At 36.0% G+C, this 18615-nt stretch overlaps 1 protein-coding gene across 1 annotated transcript; it reads left to right on the forward strand.

The window, feature by feature from the left end:
- The first annotated feature begins 978 nt into the window (after nt 1-978).
- LOC149415037 (uncharacterized) lies at nt 979-18445 on the forward strand. Its single transcript, XM_089642981.1, has 7 exons — nt 979-1122; nt 3457-3668; nt 4560-4650; nt 5498-5693; nt 7989-8104; nt 17521-17715; nt 18371-18445. The coding sequence occupies exons 2-7, from the start codon at nt 3466-3468 to the stop codon at nt 18443-18445; spliced, it is 876 nt and encodes a 291-aa protein (XP_089499107.1). The 5' UTR covers nt 979-1122; nt 3457-3465.
- The last annotated feature ends 170 nt before the right edge of the window (nt 18446-18615 follow it).

The raw sequence follows: 18615 nt of genomic DNA on the forward strand, positions 1-18615 counted from the left end.
ATGCTTTAAGACCCTGCGCAGAAAAGTTCCACACAGAACTTACTATAGCAAACTTAATTTTCTGCACAGGGTTTTGCAGCATTCGATTTGTCGATTGCTTACCGACCCGTGGAACGATGGGTTAAAATATCGAATCCGATCTACGTGCTCCGCTTATTGCATTCTAATAGTGGAACACCATATATAAACCACTCACTGGAACACGTTTCGACGAGATATTAGTATCTAATAGCGCCTAATTGTATAGCTCTGTGTTGATTGGGCCATAATGTATTCACGCCTGTATATCAGCTTATCCTCGACGTACATTGTACTTATCATATTATATCCGAAATCCATTATTTGGCCTAATACTAACTACAATTTTCTATATCAAAAATGTAGGATAAATAAGAAAAAGTTATTCCCAGCTACGGGCTTGAATTTATCCGACAAGTAAGGTAGGTACTTAACTTATCAAAGAATCTCTTCCTACCCAACTTTGGGTTTTGTTGTGAATAATATTTGAAATTATTATTTAAAAAAAAAAAAAGAAAATCCGCAGCAGAACTTTACTCCATTATCGGCGACCTTTTACAATGATCAAAATAAGTAATACCAAAAAAAAAAACAAGATTAGACAAGGACAAGACAAATTAATAATTTTGTTAAAATGATTCTGATAATAAGAAAAACTATTAAAACAAATACACACATTTAAGTAAAAACAAAAAAGTTTGGATTTGCTTCAGTTTAACGTAAATATTATTTGAAATATAATGAATACTAATTTTTGGTCGATTAATATTAGTCGTAAATTGCATTCAATTTAATCGCTAAATTAATCGGGGTTTTAAAGTACACAATGTTGATAATTTTTTTTTTTTTTTTCGCGGCATTGCATCACTGGCCGTTGTTTGTCTATGGATAATCTATGGCGTGTGTAGCCAGTGAGTTGTTTATTTGTGTTTATGGTATTACTGGTTTATTTATGTTTATGGTGTAGCCATTTTGCCGGGCTGGAGAGTTGAATTGAATCTTTTTATCGTTTCAAAAGTGGTGTTTTTTGACATAAACAGGAATATTTTCCACCCTTTTGCCAACTACACTATTGTTTGACTCAAAAAGATAGGATACTTAAAGGTATGTAAATTACGCGAATAACAAAATGTTATTCGCGTAATTCGCTAATAAATGCTAATACTACGTTAGCACTTTTTACGACGACTAACCATAATACCGTTACAATATTATAGACGTAGAATTTACACTTTAATTCTATCTGAAATTTGTTTCGCGCTGTTATTTTTCTTTGTCTTGCAGTTTGTCATTCATATAAGAATACACATTACAGGTTATATGAAAGTGTCTTTATTGATAACCTCTTTTTTATTTGCCATTACTAATTCTCAGAATTTATTACTAAAACGGTTGTTTCTCGTTGGCATTATCACATACCTTCATCGTCACATGTTTTATTTCCCTCCTAATAATTATTGGTAATTTTTGGATAGGGCCTGACACGCTTATTACGAATATTTTTTAGAAAAAAACTTTATATTCGCCTTAATTACTATAAAAGAAAACTTTTTGCATTTCGGGCGGCGGAAAATTATGAATTTAAATTTTCAATTGCGTTAACCAAAATTCACTTCGCGAATCGATGAGGCGGCAATCAGCTGCCATTAGGTACGTCACTGTTATGTTGGTATCCCTGATACATTGATTTGTATCACAAACCATGTTACACAAACCTAGCGTAGCCGGTAAACTAGTTGAAAACTGGGATGTTTTTCTTGCCTTGACGCGAGCAGGCGTTATTAAGGGGCACTTTCCTTTGTATCACAAACCATATTACACAAACCTCGGCATCCCACGAAGATAGCAACGGTCGTATTTAGCTCTTGTTAATGCATCAGTGATACCAACATAACAGTGCGTTCCTAATGGCGTCGCGTTGTCGCCACATCGATTCGCGAAGTGAATTTTGGTTTTATGCAATTGAAAATCAAAATGCATAATTTTCCGCCGCCCGAAATGCAAAAAGTTTTCTTTTATAGTAATTAAGGCGAATATAAAGTTTTTTTCTAAAAATTATTCGTAATAAGCGTGTCAGTCCCTATCCAAAATTTACCTAATTATTATTTACAAATATTTTTGCGGTTAAGTTTTACTTACGAATGTTACAAATAATAATATGTACGTATAATTTTCAAAAATTATGTTAAGTTTTTAAGAAACCATCAGAATAAGATCCTAAAAACCTATTTAACAAAATAGGTTCTTAGTTCGGGTATTATAAAAGAAATAACCTAAAAACTTAGGTAAAGGTTACGAATTCCGCTTCACTCTTAATACGCAATATTTCACTTTCAAATAAATTGATTTAGCTTTATTAATTCAAAACATGATTTATTATGTCGGGGGAGACGGAAAAATACGCACTTTTAATTTTAATTTCGTTTATTAAGTCACTTACGCGATATGTCACACGAGATTTCAAAGAAACAAAATAATGTGACATTTGCCGGAAATACCACAACTAGTTATTTACCTAGCCAGTGCGCGGGTTAGGTACAGTACCTACCTACTAACTAATTCAGTTAAAGAAAATAAAATCTTGAAAATATTAAATTAATATATATATATAACCTAACCTAATCTAACTGTGATTTTCTTTAGCAAAAAATGCCCCTTTAATAACGCCTGCTCGCGTCCCCTTTAGAGTTACATCCCAGTTTTCAAATAGTATGTGGGCTACGCTAGGTTTGTATAGACTGGTTTCTGATTTAATTCTAATACCTATTTTCCATGTTCTAACCTAACCTTACCTAAACGGAATACGTTTAATCACATTTTATTCTATTTGTTTGTTATTCGGGTTATTTTATTTAATTATCTGTTGATTATTTGTTATAAATAATACATTGACTTACATATTAATATGGATTAATTATACACGATGATATTATTTATTTAATATGGCAATACTAATTTTTTTTGGTTGGCAGCAAATCTATGAAATATTTTGTAGGTATGAATTACGATATTATGAATATAATCCAACTCTTGATATGAACATAGTCGCTTTCGGCGGCGCCGCATACTAATTGACATATCGCGTAAGTGACTTAATAAACGAAATAAAAATTAAAAGTGCGTATATTACCGTCTCCCCCGACATAATAAATCATGTTTTGAATTAATAAAGCTAAATCCATTTATTTGAAAGTGAAATATTGCGTATTAAGAGTGAAGCGGAATAGGAGAAAATTAATAAAACTTATTGTGATATTGCGAGCGGGTAGTCAAAATAAGAATAACAATGTATTTATTCAATAATATCACCGTGGTTGCCTCCGAGCCATCTAAATCAGACTTTAGAGCAGGTCTGTTTATTTGAAGTCAGTGGCGTAGACATTTTTTGGTATTATTGTCAACACACTACATTTGATGAATGCATCCTCCCTCTTACAGTCCCTGATAATGTCGGGCGAACCAGAAGCGGTAGCGATGTCCAACGGCACCGGCGAGGTCCCCGCAGTCCCCGTGGTGCCCGCCAAGGACCAGGAGGGCCCGCCCAGCGGCCAGACTGTGTTTATCTTGAACATTCCCATCGACAAGATGTTCTCTTATGAGGATGAACTCAAGGAGATCTTCTCCCCGTACGGAGAGATCAAAGCTGTTAAGTGAGTCATCTTGTTTGCAGAACCTTAACCTAACCTAACTTACCCTATTCTGTTTAATCCTGTTACCGTAATGTTACCCATTTAGTTTGAAAAGAATTTTGCAATCACACATAAAGGCAATAAAAATTTATGTTATTAAATTAAAATAATGTTGGCAGTTATTAAACGAAGTATGATACAGTTAAATATGACCGAAGGAGGTAGGGTCAGATTACCTCAGTGGTAGAGCAAATCCCCGGCAAGGGTGAGGTCCTGAGTTCAATTCCTAGTTGCGACTGATCTTTTTCTGTTTTAAATTATCGTTTTTATAATATCACAAATAATTCCACAACCTTGTCGTCACTTGGTGACTGACTTGATTCACAATCGTTTGTTATTGTTTATATGTTTACTTGCCATTTGGCCATCTTCTAAGTCTATTGTCAATATTTTTTCTTCTCGCGACATCTGGATCAAATTTCATTACAATTAATATTAAGTTACCTGTTACAGAAGTATCCAATGGTAGTATAATATTTAGTACACGTGAGTCAACTTGACGATAATAAGATAATAACATTCAGCTTAAAGGCGGTAAATGCAAAAACAGAAATCCGCAATACCTACAGTTTGCTGGGTTACAAGCGACAAAATTATTACCTGATACTCCAGTCTGCAGAGACCATGCAGCATTTATCGTGCAACATTTCGCGCATTCTTACAACACCGTGGGACGATGGCCTTAAGTTAAAAAGACCTAGAATAATTACACCTTAAATAACATGGGGATCAGAACTTTCTACTTGAAGAGAATTGATAGAGATAATTGCTTCGCCCCAGTTACTGTTCGCAAAGATTTTAGATTTATAGAATTGTCACTGTTTAAATGTGTGTATGTATTGATTTTTGTAGACAAATGGGAGTCCAAGCTAACGGGCCCAACTCCTCGGATTTGACCCTCTCTGCATACGTACACTTTGCTAATGCTGATGCTGCTTTAAAGGTATGCTTTATTTATTGCATTCTACCATTTGATTTGTAGTCCCCAAAACCCTTTGGGATAGAATGATAATAACACTGACACATTCATACGCACTTGGCTTTATAACATTGACAAACAAATCACTGTTCAGCTGTACATCCCGGACCCGGTTTTCAGAAGGGCTCCTGAGTTCTCATGGTCTCGTGGACTCTGGTCCTCCAACAGTTGGATAAGGTGCTCCCTCGTCGATATTCGAACAGACAGTTGTATTTCATTCCAAAGTTTTGTCGAGGAATAGCTGTAATTACCCTCAAATACAGCAGTTTGATGTCTGGGGAGAGTGAGTAAATGGTTTCTTTAACATGTACGTGACAGAGTAACCTCTTTCTGTTCAACATATTCAGTATCCTATGCTGTTGTGTTCTCACAAACAGTTCTCCAACTCTTCGTGGAAGGAGATTATAAATAATTGGTTAATGTGGTAAATCAGGGATTTATTAATACTTTGAATATTTCAATGGTTACTCGATAGTCGACCTAACTAGATCTGCAACAGTAAGTTGGTCTGGGAGCATTCCCACTGGCCCTGGCGACTACTGGCCATTGGCTTCCATCTTGCGGATTTCCACGCAAGCTCTATGCACTGCCCTCTATGAGTGTAACTATGAAGCTCTTACTTCCCAACAATAGAGATTAGGCGAGATATGCTTTGTATTGAAACATTGACCAGATTAGAACAATTCGCTTCTACAACTGATTCTTGTGAACAGCTCTGTTGGGGAATGATTTTTGTCCCTCATAGATCGAACTTCATTCCCTCCTTTCCTCAAAAAAGACTACACAGTTATTTGAATTCTTCAATTTGCAGGCGTTGGATGAGCACGGTCGCAACCTCGGGGGCAACGAGCTGGAAGTATTTGTCGTGAAGACAGGCCCCAACTCGGTGGTGGCCAACAGTCTGCCGGTGACGATGCGCAAGGAGTGCATCCGCAACCTGCTGCAGGCCTGCGGAGTCATCAAGGATGTGGTGAAGCTTCCTGGAAAGAGAAAAAGGCTGGCCCAAGGTAAAATACTGTATAACGTATAAGCCATAATAGTAATAAAACCTTTTGATTCACCTTAATTACCATAAAACGAAACTATCTGCAATTGGGAAATTTTTAATTTGAAAATGAAAATTGTATGGGACGACAACCATTTCCAATAATTTTTGTCAAGTGTCGACAATATTTTCTTATGTTGGTATTTCTGATACTACATGGGGGCTAGAAGAAACGTCAGTACCATTTAATTCATGCATATTAGGTAGGCACTATTTTGGCAGAACACTGGAAATAAAATAAAACAAATTTAAAGTATTAACACATATCTGGCAGGTATTTTTTTACGCATGCGCTACACCAGAGGTTCCCAAAGTGGTCTATATGGACCCCCAGGGGTCGATATCAGCATGTTAGGGGTCTATGTCAGTGAGGAAAAAATTTGGGGGTCCACGAGATTCAAATGGTACATACGAGCGGAACCCCATTTACCTCAACTCAACTTTTAGGAGTTCCGTAAATGACACAATAGACCTAACACAAATATAATAGACTGAGAAATTACTTATTTGATATTTGTATTTTTAATATTTCGTAAAGTTGTTAATTGAGGTATATAAATAGAGTTTACGTTCCTTTTATCGTAAGAATTAATATATTCAATCAAAACATTGCACATTGGAAGCTGTGAATTTTCCCAGTTCCCCAACTTGTTTTTGAAAAACGTCCAGGGTAATAATGACGTTTAACATTTAAATGCACTTCACACAGACTTCAAAACTAAGTTTGAGGACATTTTGACTGTGGAAATGCAACGTTGAAGAATCGGATATCATGTGACAAGAAGAACTGACCGGAATAAGCACTGACAAAGAACTTAAGGGGCAGTTCTGTAGGACCAGCTACAGAAAGAAATTCTAGTTGCTTATCTTGCTTCATTTTCATTTGGTGTAATACCTCACAAGGGTGCCCCTGTCTGCACAGTGTAAAGACAGAGCAACTATACCGCCACCCGGTTGTTGGGCAGGCAAAGGAAGGGAATATTTTTAGTAAAAAAATTAATGATTATCACATGGGACGTTAATAGTTTTAGGAAAATTCAATATTCGGCAGGCAGGGGGTCTACAGAAAAAAAAATATTTGGCAAGTGGCCTACGGGGCAAAAAAGTTTGGGAACCTCTGCTCTACACTGTGTCTGGGCGAAAATGAAGGTCTTGCGCGAATTTCTTTAATTTGTTTTAATTCGCCATATCTTCGAAAATATTTCTATAAAAATTTCTACGTAGTAACTCACGTATACCCAAGCTATAAAAGTACTACACGAAAATTGAATATTATTTGAAATGCAACTCAATTAACCTTGTGATATGTTTATTACGGTCCACCTATCGGTATTTGGCCGTACCCTAAATGAGTGGGGTGGAACAGAGATAGAGATTCGAATCGGGTTTCACTGTCATAAAAACCCTCATTCCAGGAATTGAATTATTACAATAACAAATAATACAATATCCTTTTGTTGAAATACCGATGTAAACGAAAGGCACAAAGATAAATAAAAAAAGAAGACTTGCATTACGACGCGATAATTGTGTACATATAGTTGGGACCTTTTACAAAGAGATTGGTATATAATATTCATATAAAAACATTTAATAATTCCATCTTTCCTGCCATTGAATTGAGGTTGCCGCAAAAGGTAGAACCACCCTTCCCGGCATTAAGCATCAATCGACCGAACGGGTAGAACTACTTCTCTCCTGGCCGAAGTGTGTAAAGCAAGTTTTTAATATGTTTGTATGTAAAAAAACCTAACCTAACCTCTCCTTACCTGATTTAACCTAACCTTACATATACTAACCTAACCTATCCTAACCTAACATAACGTATCCTTACCTAACCTAACCTTACCTAACCTAACCTAACTTAACCTAACCTGTCCTTATCTATCATATTCTATCCTAACCTAACCTAACTCAACCTAACCTTTTTTTAAAAATATTTCTTTATTTATAAAACATACCTAAATCCCTTTATTTTGTTTTCAGAGTTCGACCAAAATAGTACATACCTAATTTGCGTAGAGTTTATGGTAATAACTTTTCTTCTAGCCACTCGTATGGTATTAGTAATACCAACATAAAATGTCACAAAAAGTTTTTTTTAACCCTTTCAGTTCGCTCAACCCGTTTTTTGAGTTCTCTATGTGATATAAATGAGAAATAAATGACGCATGCGATTATTCGAAGGACGATCGAACGGGATATGATTGCACGTACGCACTACAGACCGTACTAATAATATTTGTTTTCCCCGCAGCCTTCATTGAATTTGAAGACGAAGAAGGAGTCAAGAAGGCGCTCACTCTAAACGCCAAGCTGATGGTCAACAATGTTAGAATCGTGATTGAAAAACATGATGGAAACCGTAATCTGGTAAATACATTATTTCTTTGTCTATTATTATTATTGCATTAATAAATGATATATGGATAAGCAAGTATCCAATACTCGACCATCCAAATCTTGGTGACTACTTGGTTACTAGGTTTATATACAGACACACTTTGCCGACATTTTGTAAACTCGACGCCAGCCGGCGCGGCCGGTACCTTAAATGTTTGGTGGTTCAACGAGCAATTCCTCAAAAACTTAATATATATTACTACAGGGTGTCCGGAAACTCGTAGTACAAGCGGGAAACTGGAGAATCTACACCACATGTGGAAGCCAAATAAACAAAGTTTTTTGATTTGAGCATTTTCACCAAAAAACCAAAAAAAAAAAATTTTCGGCTATTTCAGGGTTAAAATTTTTTCGTCATTCGATCTGAGACGCCGACGCAACGGATAGGAATTATTATTAGCATAGGTAGGTACTCACAATATGTAGCGATGTTCCGATCTCCAATTCAAAACACAAACAAGTCACATTAATTATTTAAAATTTTACCGTTATCTTCCAAGCACAGTTGTGTCCGTCTGATGATTGATTATTGCACTATTTGAATCATGTCGGAGTTAATTTTTACCTCGTCGAAGGCATCGATGATAAGTCTCAAAATCAAAACATCAAAAACGTACAACTGTTTTCAAACACGTCGAACGCATCGATGATAAATCTTAAAGTATCACTATCAAAACAATAATAAAGCGTATTAAAACACACAAATTTCTACCACAATTTGCTTTTATGTTTAAATTAACGAGAAAACTTCTTAAAGCAAAATGCAATGTAAACAATCAACATTTCTGTAGAAATACTTAAAAAATTCTGACTAACTCTGTAAACCTTTGGCTCACATCATAAATAAAAGTTTTGAAAATGGCAACTTTCCCTTTACCTACAAAAAAACTATTATTTCCCCAATTTTTAAATCTGGGGACCCCAATCTAAGTAGTAACTATAGGCCAATTTCTCTCACCTCCAACATTGCCAAAATATTTGAAAACAATGTAAAAAAACAAATATTTAAATTTGTAAAAGAAAATAAAATTTTAAATGCACATCAGTATGGTTTTAGAGAAAATATGAGCACTCAAAATGCTATCGTTGACTTAACATCTGAAATATACAAATCTTTAGATAGTAAAAAAAAATGCATTGGAACATTTGTTGACTTAAGAAAAGCTTTTGATAGTATATCGCACTCTAATCTTATCTCGAAACTAGCGAAAATTGGTATAACTAACAATGCTTTAACGTGGATCGAAAATTACCTATTTAATAGAGAGCAATTTGTAAAGTTAAATGGCTCTCTGAGTGATTCACAGACCACAAATTTTGGCATCCCGCAGGGAACTGTTCTAGGTCCAATCCTTTTCATCATTTATGTCAACGATATGTTTAAACTCTGAATTAAGTCTAAACTTATTTCATACGCTGACGACACAGCAATTTTAACTGAGGGATTAACTTGGAATGAAACCCAAAAAACAGCAGAGTTAGACATAAACATACTAAAAAAATGGTTCGATAAAAATTTGTTAACACTTAATACTGAAATAACTTTTATAATACCTTTCACCATTAATAAAAATTCATTCCCTAATAATTTAAAGATAAGTACCTATACACTCATATAATTGTAATAGAATTTCAAATTTATGTAAACCTGACTGCTCTGTACTTACTGTTAAAACTAATGTAAAATATCTTGGTGTAATTATAGATAGTAACATAAAGTGGAAATTACAAATCAATGCAATAGTAGAAAGGTTAAGAAAATTAGTGTACATTTTTCTTAGAATACGAAACATACTAAATTTCAAATTATTAAGAAACATATATTTTTCACTAATGCGTTGCTCATGAAACATGTTGGTAATTAAACAATAAAAGTGGTTAAAACGAAGTATTTTATTAATTTTTAATTCAATCTATATTACAATATGGAATTGTTGGTTGGGGTGGAGCATTCAAAACTTCTCTCTTACCTTTACAAATCATCCAAAGAATATTAATAAAAATAATTTTGAAAAAACTGTACGATTACCCCACAATTAGATTATTTCAAGAATTTAAAGTCCCTTCACTTCATATTATTTATAAAGAAATAACTCTTTTTCAAATACATAAAGATTGTTTCAACAATGACAACTAAATAACTTTTTCGAACAGCAATAGACATAGTATTCTTAGCCCTATAACTATCCCACGCTGTAACACCACCACAGTCCAACAATTTCATAAATATTTTGGTGTCAAATGGTTTAACCAATTACCTCTTAACTTAAGATTGGAAACGAATTATAAAAAATTCAAAAACTCAATAAAAACATTATATCAATAGCATATCAAAATCGTTTATACTTAAAAACACAATATAATCTCTCATTTTATTACTATATTGAAATCCTTTTCTCTTATTTCTTATTCTTATTTTCTTATTTCTTATTCTTATCTCTTTCCTTCTTTTACATCCTTTTCTCTTTTCTATTTGATATAATTATGTTATATATATGTTAAATTATTATTTACACGCGTTTTTTCTCCGCCTTTTCAACACGAGCATTTGCTCTAAAAAAGGTGTATCAAGATGTACTAAAAAGAAAACAAACTCAATGTAATGTAATAACATGTTATTGTAAATTTAATGTTATATTTGTAATTCATCATAACTTGAAATTACCTAATAAAAAAAAAAAAAAAAAAAAAAAAAACATAAATACAGCCACCTGCGGCGACCCATAAACCAAAACTGACTTACTTACGATTTAACAGAAATGGGATATCTGCTTATCGTGTTTCTCTTTCCTTCATATGTTAGTTTCATATTGAACCCAGCATACTAGAGAAAGCTATATTTTGCGAATATGTCAGAGATAGGTATGAATATTAGAACTAGAAAAATAGATGTTTTAACCTGCAGAGCAGAAATATTTTATGATTACACCGGATTAAATGAAGGGTGATTTCAAAATAATGCTTTAAATCCGGGTTTATTTATTTGTTTTACTTTTAAATAGTTTTAATTAGTTGGGTACTTTGATCTTCAGTAATAATTTATAAGAATTTGATAAAAAAAAAATTAAATTCTGACTCGATTTACTCGAAAACGAAAGCTCAAATCAAAAAAAATTATACTACAAAATTGACTCCAAATGTGATGTGTAGATTCACCAGTTTCCTGTTTGTACTACGAGTTTCCGGACACCGTGTATACAAAAGTTTAAAAACTGCAGGCCGCCTAAGAACAGGAAACCCTAGTGAGGAGGACTGTGAAAAAAAAACAACTTTATATGTACCTACATCATGTACAAACTTTGCAATTGCAACTAAGCTCTCTCATTCAAAATTTAGGCTTATTAGATCTGTCAAAGAATTTATATATAAAAATGCAAAAATCAGTCATTTTAAATACATGTAGGATTACGAAAGATTTTTTAAAATATTTATATCGAGGGATCAGTAGGATTTATAGGTCCAATTAGAAGAGCCGAACTCTCTGATATGAAAATATCTGGAGTCGGTGAATTATTTTCCCATTTGATCTCTGGTGATTTGACGTGTTTTTTTTTATTATTTATTATGCTTATATAGTGCATTTGCATAATGTGAATTGACTAGTTGATCATTTGTGGAAAAGTGTGTGGAAGGGTTTAGTTTTCCGAAAATAAGTGTTTGTATCTTACCTACTTATAGAGAAGATCAATTCTTCGACCTTTTATTATTATAATTACATGAAGAGATTGTAATTTTTTTTATATAAGAATTGCGATACCAGAATAATATAAAACAAACCTGATAATAACACAATAAGTGACAAAAAACACACATAAACAAAAGGTGACTTTTTAACTGTAAAAAAAAAAAAAAAACTAATAATGTCAATGTCAAATAGGTTCCCTAACCTAAAGGCTGTATTACAAGATAATAATACACGAAACGCGTAGCTGACCCGTTGACTGCATTTTAAAAGAGAAATATTATAACTATCTTGTTCAAACCTAGGTCAAGAATAACTACTTCACTGCAGCTCTTTCTTCGGAAATCATTGGACACTTTCGATTCTCTTCGCGTCATCTTCACGCCGAACGCCGCCCGTTCAGGGGCAATTTTTTCGATACATTTTGTGTGATATGACGGTTTAGTGATGTATGCTAGGAGCTTCAAAATGACATTCCCAAGCGGGGCGTTTATCGCCCGGAATGGGACGTACCTCGGTTCGTAGCCGTCATAACTAACGTGGGGGAAGCAAAGCTTGGGTCCAGAATAGATTATTCTCAACCAAATTAATAAATTTAGATATATTTCTATTTTTAACGTATTTATAAAAATTGTGTGCAATTTTATAATTGAAAATATTATGTAGGAATACAATGAGCTGTAAAAAGTTGTTCAATTTTGTTAGCGGTTCAGCGCACGAGTGAACCTAGCGCAAGCCTTGTCTGGACGCCAGTCTCCCTCGGCCATCACTCGAGGTTGTCACTACTCACTCTGTTCTGACGTTATGTAACAATGCTAGGAACACAACAGTCAACAAAAGCAGGATATAATATTGACAGCTTCAGCCACCATTTGTTTGTTAGTGAGGTTATGAAAGCATTCTAGTTTTTACATTTGGAGAATTCAACCATGATTGATGGCGACGCTTGTCTCGTGATTTCAGTATAGCGATGAGTCGTTCATGAACGAGCCGCACAATTGAGCTAGCTCTTTTTGATGAGCCTTATTCGTACGACTCCCGGTAAACCGTGCCGTTGTTCAATTGAGCCGTCGTTCAATTATTATCATTATGTAATGAGCAGGCAGCATTCTGCTGATGCGCTCATATCTGATTTCACAACAAGTTTGACAGTAATTGAGTTAGTTTGAACTAAGTCCTTTCTTCTCTCCAAATGTGAATCCAATATAGGCCAGTGCAATTAGCGATTCGCGATCGAAGTAATTCCGGTAGTCCCAATTTTTTTATATGTTATACAAACTAATTCCCTGATGTAAAATCTGAGTTTCCGACCTTGGCGCACCTGTGCTCGCGCCGCCATTTTGAAAAAACTGGCCGAAATCGGGCCAAAATCTAGTTTTTCCCAAATATCTCATTTCCAACGGAAATTTTGGCTAAAGTATCTTAACAAGTATAATAGAACATAAAATAACCTACAACTTTTGTAAAAACAAATTTCTTCTATCTCTAATAGGTACCGAGATAGAAAGTCGTAAAGGTGCGTATATTTTTGAAAAAACAAGTTTTTTGCGCGACTAGGTTTGGTTTTTTATAAATACCTCGTTTCCAGTACAATTTTGTGAAAAATTTATTGATAATAATTTTGTAGAAAATAAAATTTCGTTAAAGAAATAGGTATATAATTTATATTTTTTATCTCTATTACGTATCCAAACTCTAATCCACCAAAACCAGGCCAAAAATTGAAACTGAGGTTTGGTGTTTTAAACTTGGCATTCCTTGATTTTATTTTTCTTTCACAATTATTGTTCTAAGAACATATACGTTGACAACAATCGTCATGCCTGTGTCAGACCTAGCTATAAATATAGTAAATAGACTATTTCAGCATATCGGTCGCCATACATTCCCAATGGGAAGACCACTAAAATAGGCCAAGCCACTACACTTGTGCTCGCAGCTTGGTCTGACATGCCTATCAACGTAATCACAACATACATTTAAGATTATTAATACAATTAAGATGATAAGGTACATAAAAAAGAAAAAAAAATGGTATTTTCGTAAAATTAACATTTATTGACATTCTTTTCTTTATTAGTTAAGTTGTCAGCAAAACAAAAAATAAAATTAATGGTAGCTCAGTTTAGACAGAAGTACGAGCCCTTGACTATAAGTTCTTATTTCTGGCCCTGAATAGCTTCTTCATCTATCTTATCACCCAAATTTGTGGCGACTGGGTCATCATATTCCTCGTCATCGTCATCAACGAAGGCTTCTACAGCATTCTCGCAGGAGTTGCCATTGCAATGAATGCAGAGTAGGGAGCATTTCAAACCCGACTTTCTGCAGGTGCACTTTCCAGCGCAACCTTTTTTACATTGGCATGATATGAAGTTTAGCAAGGCCTGAGGTGCAGCTTCGTTCAACATTGTTACTGGAGTAAGTAACCCAACAGCATCCTTTTTCCACCCCTATTCAGTCGGATCTTTATCGTTACCAAGCCAAGTCTGCACTTGCAAATATGTTCTTGAAGCGTATTGCTGGACTGCATCTTTGGTGGGTGGTAGCCTGGATAAATTGAATTTGTTCTTTTTTAGTCCTATGACAAAAATGATGTACCTTAAATTTTCCAAATTTGATTTCTCGTTGCCGCCATACAAAAGTGCAAATAGTTGTTCGGCTGCCAAAGTGATTGTTTCTGTCTTTGCTTTTGGGTCTTGAAATACACTAACAAGTTCATTCACTGAGTGGTTCTTGAGAAGAATATTACAAAATTTGTGTTTGGCTTGACCGAACGGAGCTCCAGTTGTATCGCAACCACTTATGGCATGAAGGAATAAAATGTTTTCAACTATTTCAATATGTTTAAAACATTTGTTCGAGTACATACCTTTTCCATCTTTTTGGTAATATACGTTGGGAGGTGAGAGAGCTGTGAGGAGTACCAGCAGATCAATATCCTGACCAACGATTATGACTACATCATGTTGAGATGACAACGAATTTGCTGTGTTCACTATGAGAACATCAGCGTCCTCTTCAGCTTGTACTGTCGTTATGTGGGATCGTGCAAATGAGGTTCTGAGTAGGGAAATAAAACGAGACTTGTTCTTCTCATTTCCCAGAAACTTTTCCTGTGGCACTTGTGGGTGCATGCTTTCAAAAAACAAAACTTCAGCAGAAGTTGTAACTCTGGCACGCCGTGCTCTTTCCACCCCTTTAGTGCTTTTCTTTTCCATAAAATCTGGGTATCCATCGAACACCACTACTGCATTGGATCCATAGTGATTTTGTACATATCTGACATATTGCTGGAAAATTACTGAAAAAGGTTGAGCACGAGCCCCATACAACTTTGTGCAGTAAATATCCTCCATCAATTACGTGTATTTTACTGCTTCCCAGTTCTGTATTATTTGGTAGAGGGTTTAATGATGAATAAAATATAGACTTCGTTCCTTTGCGCATACTTTCCTCTGAGAAAAGAGACAATGGTACAGGAGAGAGTTCATATTGAAAATATTATTTTAGTTCACTTTCAGACTTTTTGGCAATACACATACGATGGAATAGCATTAATGGATCTATTGCCATAGTCACACCCTGATTTTTGACACTGCTGGTCACCGCCGCAAGAGAAACCATCGCATCATTACGTTTTAAGTGTAGGTTTCCAAAGTTCTGGTTGATAACTTTAGACATAGCTAATTTCCCCATCTTTTCAGCCATGTGACAAGTTACTTTGCTATCCCCGATTGTGCCACTGCTAATAGACATAATCACGTTTGTTTTAGGAAATGGTTCATGGCAAGCAAACCAATCAATGAGAGTTTGAACGTCTCGATCATCCCTCTTAATTCTTGTAGGCCTCATCTCTACATGTTGCTCTGACGTTCCTGATTCAATCCCACAAAATGACTCGATACCCTCACAAATGTTATGCAGATAAACGAATCCAGCAGTCCAACGAAGGATGGAACTGTCTGTGATTCCCCGTACTTGTGTCAAACCTCCAGATGTTTTCATCGATCTCATCAGAGTTTATTCGATGGTCATGTCAGACCAAATCCCTGACCAAAATTTATGAGACCGTCGAATCGTAAAGTAGCCCTCTTTTGTAAATCTTTCATACTCGATTGCACTGAATCATTTCGAACTGAACGCTGCTATGACACTGACGCTGTGAAGCTCCGCTCCAGGCTCAAGACGTGACACGCGGCAATTGAAGGGAACCGGAGGGGAGGAGTAGAGGGTGAGGGGGTAGCCCCCCCCATACTGAAGTGCCCTCTAGTAAATTTATAGATGTATGTATTTAAAAATGCAAACATAAATCTAATAACGTGATAATAAACCGTGATAGATTTTCTGTGCGTACCTACCTAGATTTGTTTATTCTTTATATCGGTAAAAAAAACTATATAAACATAAAAACTGCACAGCTTTTTTTGAAATTTTATGTTCTACATAATTGGTATCAATAAAATTTTCATGAAATTCCACTGGAAACCAGGTATTTATAAAAAACCAAACCTAGTCGCGCAAAAAACTTGTTTTTTCAAAAATATACGCACCTTTACGACTTTATACCTCGGTATCTATTAGAGATAGAAGAAATTTACTTTTACAAAAGTTGTAGGTTATTTTATGTTCTATTATACTTGTTAAGTTACTTTAGCCGAAATTTCCATTGAAAATGAGATATTTGGGAAAAACTAGATTTTGGCCCGATTTCGGCCAGTTTTTTCAAAATGGCGGCGCGAGCACAGGTGCGCCAAGGTCGGAAACTCAGATTTTACATCAGGGGATCAGTTTATATAACATATAAAAAAAATTGGGACTACCGGAATTACTTCGATCGCGACCCCCTTTTTGGCGCTAATTGCACTGGCCTAATGGAGCTTTGAATTGATTTATATTTGTTGCATCGATGACATGTTGTGGGAGTTTGTTCCAAGCATCCACTACTCTATTTGCAAGGAAGTGTTTTCTAGGATTAGATGCAAAAGGCGTTTTGGTAATTTTTTTAGTGTCCACGGAGATTTATATTTTTATTAGTAGTGAAGATTTCTCGGATGCTAGGGCAATAACTAATAATAATAACTATAATAATAACTGTAATGTCCAGATAAAATTTTGAAAGTCTCGATCAAGTCACCCCTTTCTCTTCTTTCTTGTAAGGTTGGTAATCTTAGTTCCTTGAGTCTATCTTCGTATCGTAGATCTTTCATCCGATTCATTCTGTCGTTCGATTGAGCCGTCGTTCAACTGAGCCGTCGTTCAATTGAGTCGTCGTTCAATTGAGCCGTCGTTCAATTGAGCCGTCGTTCAATTGAGCCGTCGTTCAATTGAGCCGTCGTTTAACTGAGCCGTCGTTCAATTGAGACGACTCTTTGAGCCGTACTAAATATTAAGCTGTTACCGTTACTTCCGCTCTTAATAAAATAAGTCATGACCCATAGCTATTATACACAACATGAATATCAAATACTTGAGGGAGAAGGGTCTTAGCGGCACACTGGTCCAATGGCTTTTAACGCACTGTAATAGCAGTGTTGACCTTGTAAGTTAATTTTGCCCTCGGATATTGTAGGTCTCGCCAACTTCGATTTGTATTTTTTGTCAGACAATGATTTCATTGCGTACACTTCACGTGTTTCTTTGCATAGACCAAAGCTCTAAAAGATTATATTTGAATGTAAGTTATGTGATTGTGTTCTATCAGGTTGTGGGTCACAAGTGGCAGGCACCACCACCTCCCAAGGTGGAGGCGCAACGCCCGTCCAAGCGGCCCAGCGCTGTGCCCGTGCTGCAGCAGTCCTTCCGCGGGGGATTCCGGGGCGGGCGCGGCCAGCGGGGGGCTCTGCGCGGGGGACCACCACCCTTCCGCCCGCCACACAGCTACAACAACCAGTACTGGGTGAGTCCTAACATACATACATACCCTACATAACTGGCTATTGATGCCACACAGGAGGCCCTGAAGTCCTATGTCGTCTTTAGGCAGCAACTCACTGAGGGAACTGGTAGGACTATAAAAGGACACTGCCACCTCAGGAGACACATGCATCTGTAGGGAGTGGAAAACACCAATAAATGCAGGAAATGTAGAGAGAATGAAGAGACTCCAGCTCACCTATGGTGCCAATGTCCCGCCCTGTTGGGAACATGGCTCAGATACCTGGGAAGACACATTATGAAACCAGGAGACATAGCCACATATCCAATGAAAACCCTGGTGAACTTTATCAAAGGGACCTGGTTACTGTTAAACGAATGGGAGGAAATGGGAGATACGAACATTAATTATATCGTCTCCGTTTTATAATATAAAAGGAAGTTCTGGGAAGTAAAAAGGTTTGAGGAGTGGGTAGAAATCCGGGGGATCCATCCCTCCTGCTGCAATGCAAGGCGATGGATAGAGAGAGTCCGGCTGATTAGGTCAAAGGGTCCCCGGATCTGGCCCGCAACGCAGTTGGTGGGCAGAGGTGACCCTATGGCAGAGGTACCCTTAACGCCACCCAAATTGTTCAATGATCTTGACATTTTAAAAATGTGTTTTGTGTCTTCCTCAGAGCAACGAATTCAGCAGAAATGACCAGTCGATGAACAAGCGAAGAAAACCCAACGATTGGATCAGACAGTATTGAAGCGAAATAGGGTTAGAACAATATGGGTAAACGATTAATTAAAGGCTGTCACATTTCGGTATTTTTTTATTTATTGTAATATGGAATTCTGTTGTATAGGTATATGTGTAGGTTCTGCATTTTGACAGGGCCTATGTATGTCTGTTTGTAAGTGTGTGCAATCTTGTATT

Source organism: Hesperophylax consimilis, chromosome 19 (genome assembly GCF_061612785.1).
Source record: "Hesperophylax consimilis isolate HC1 chromosome 19, BYU_Hcon_1.0, whole genome shotgun sequence".
Taxonomy (NCBI): Eukaryota; Metazoa; Arthropoda; class Insecta; order Trichoptera; family Limnephilidae; genus Hesperophylax; species Hesperophylax consimilis.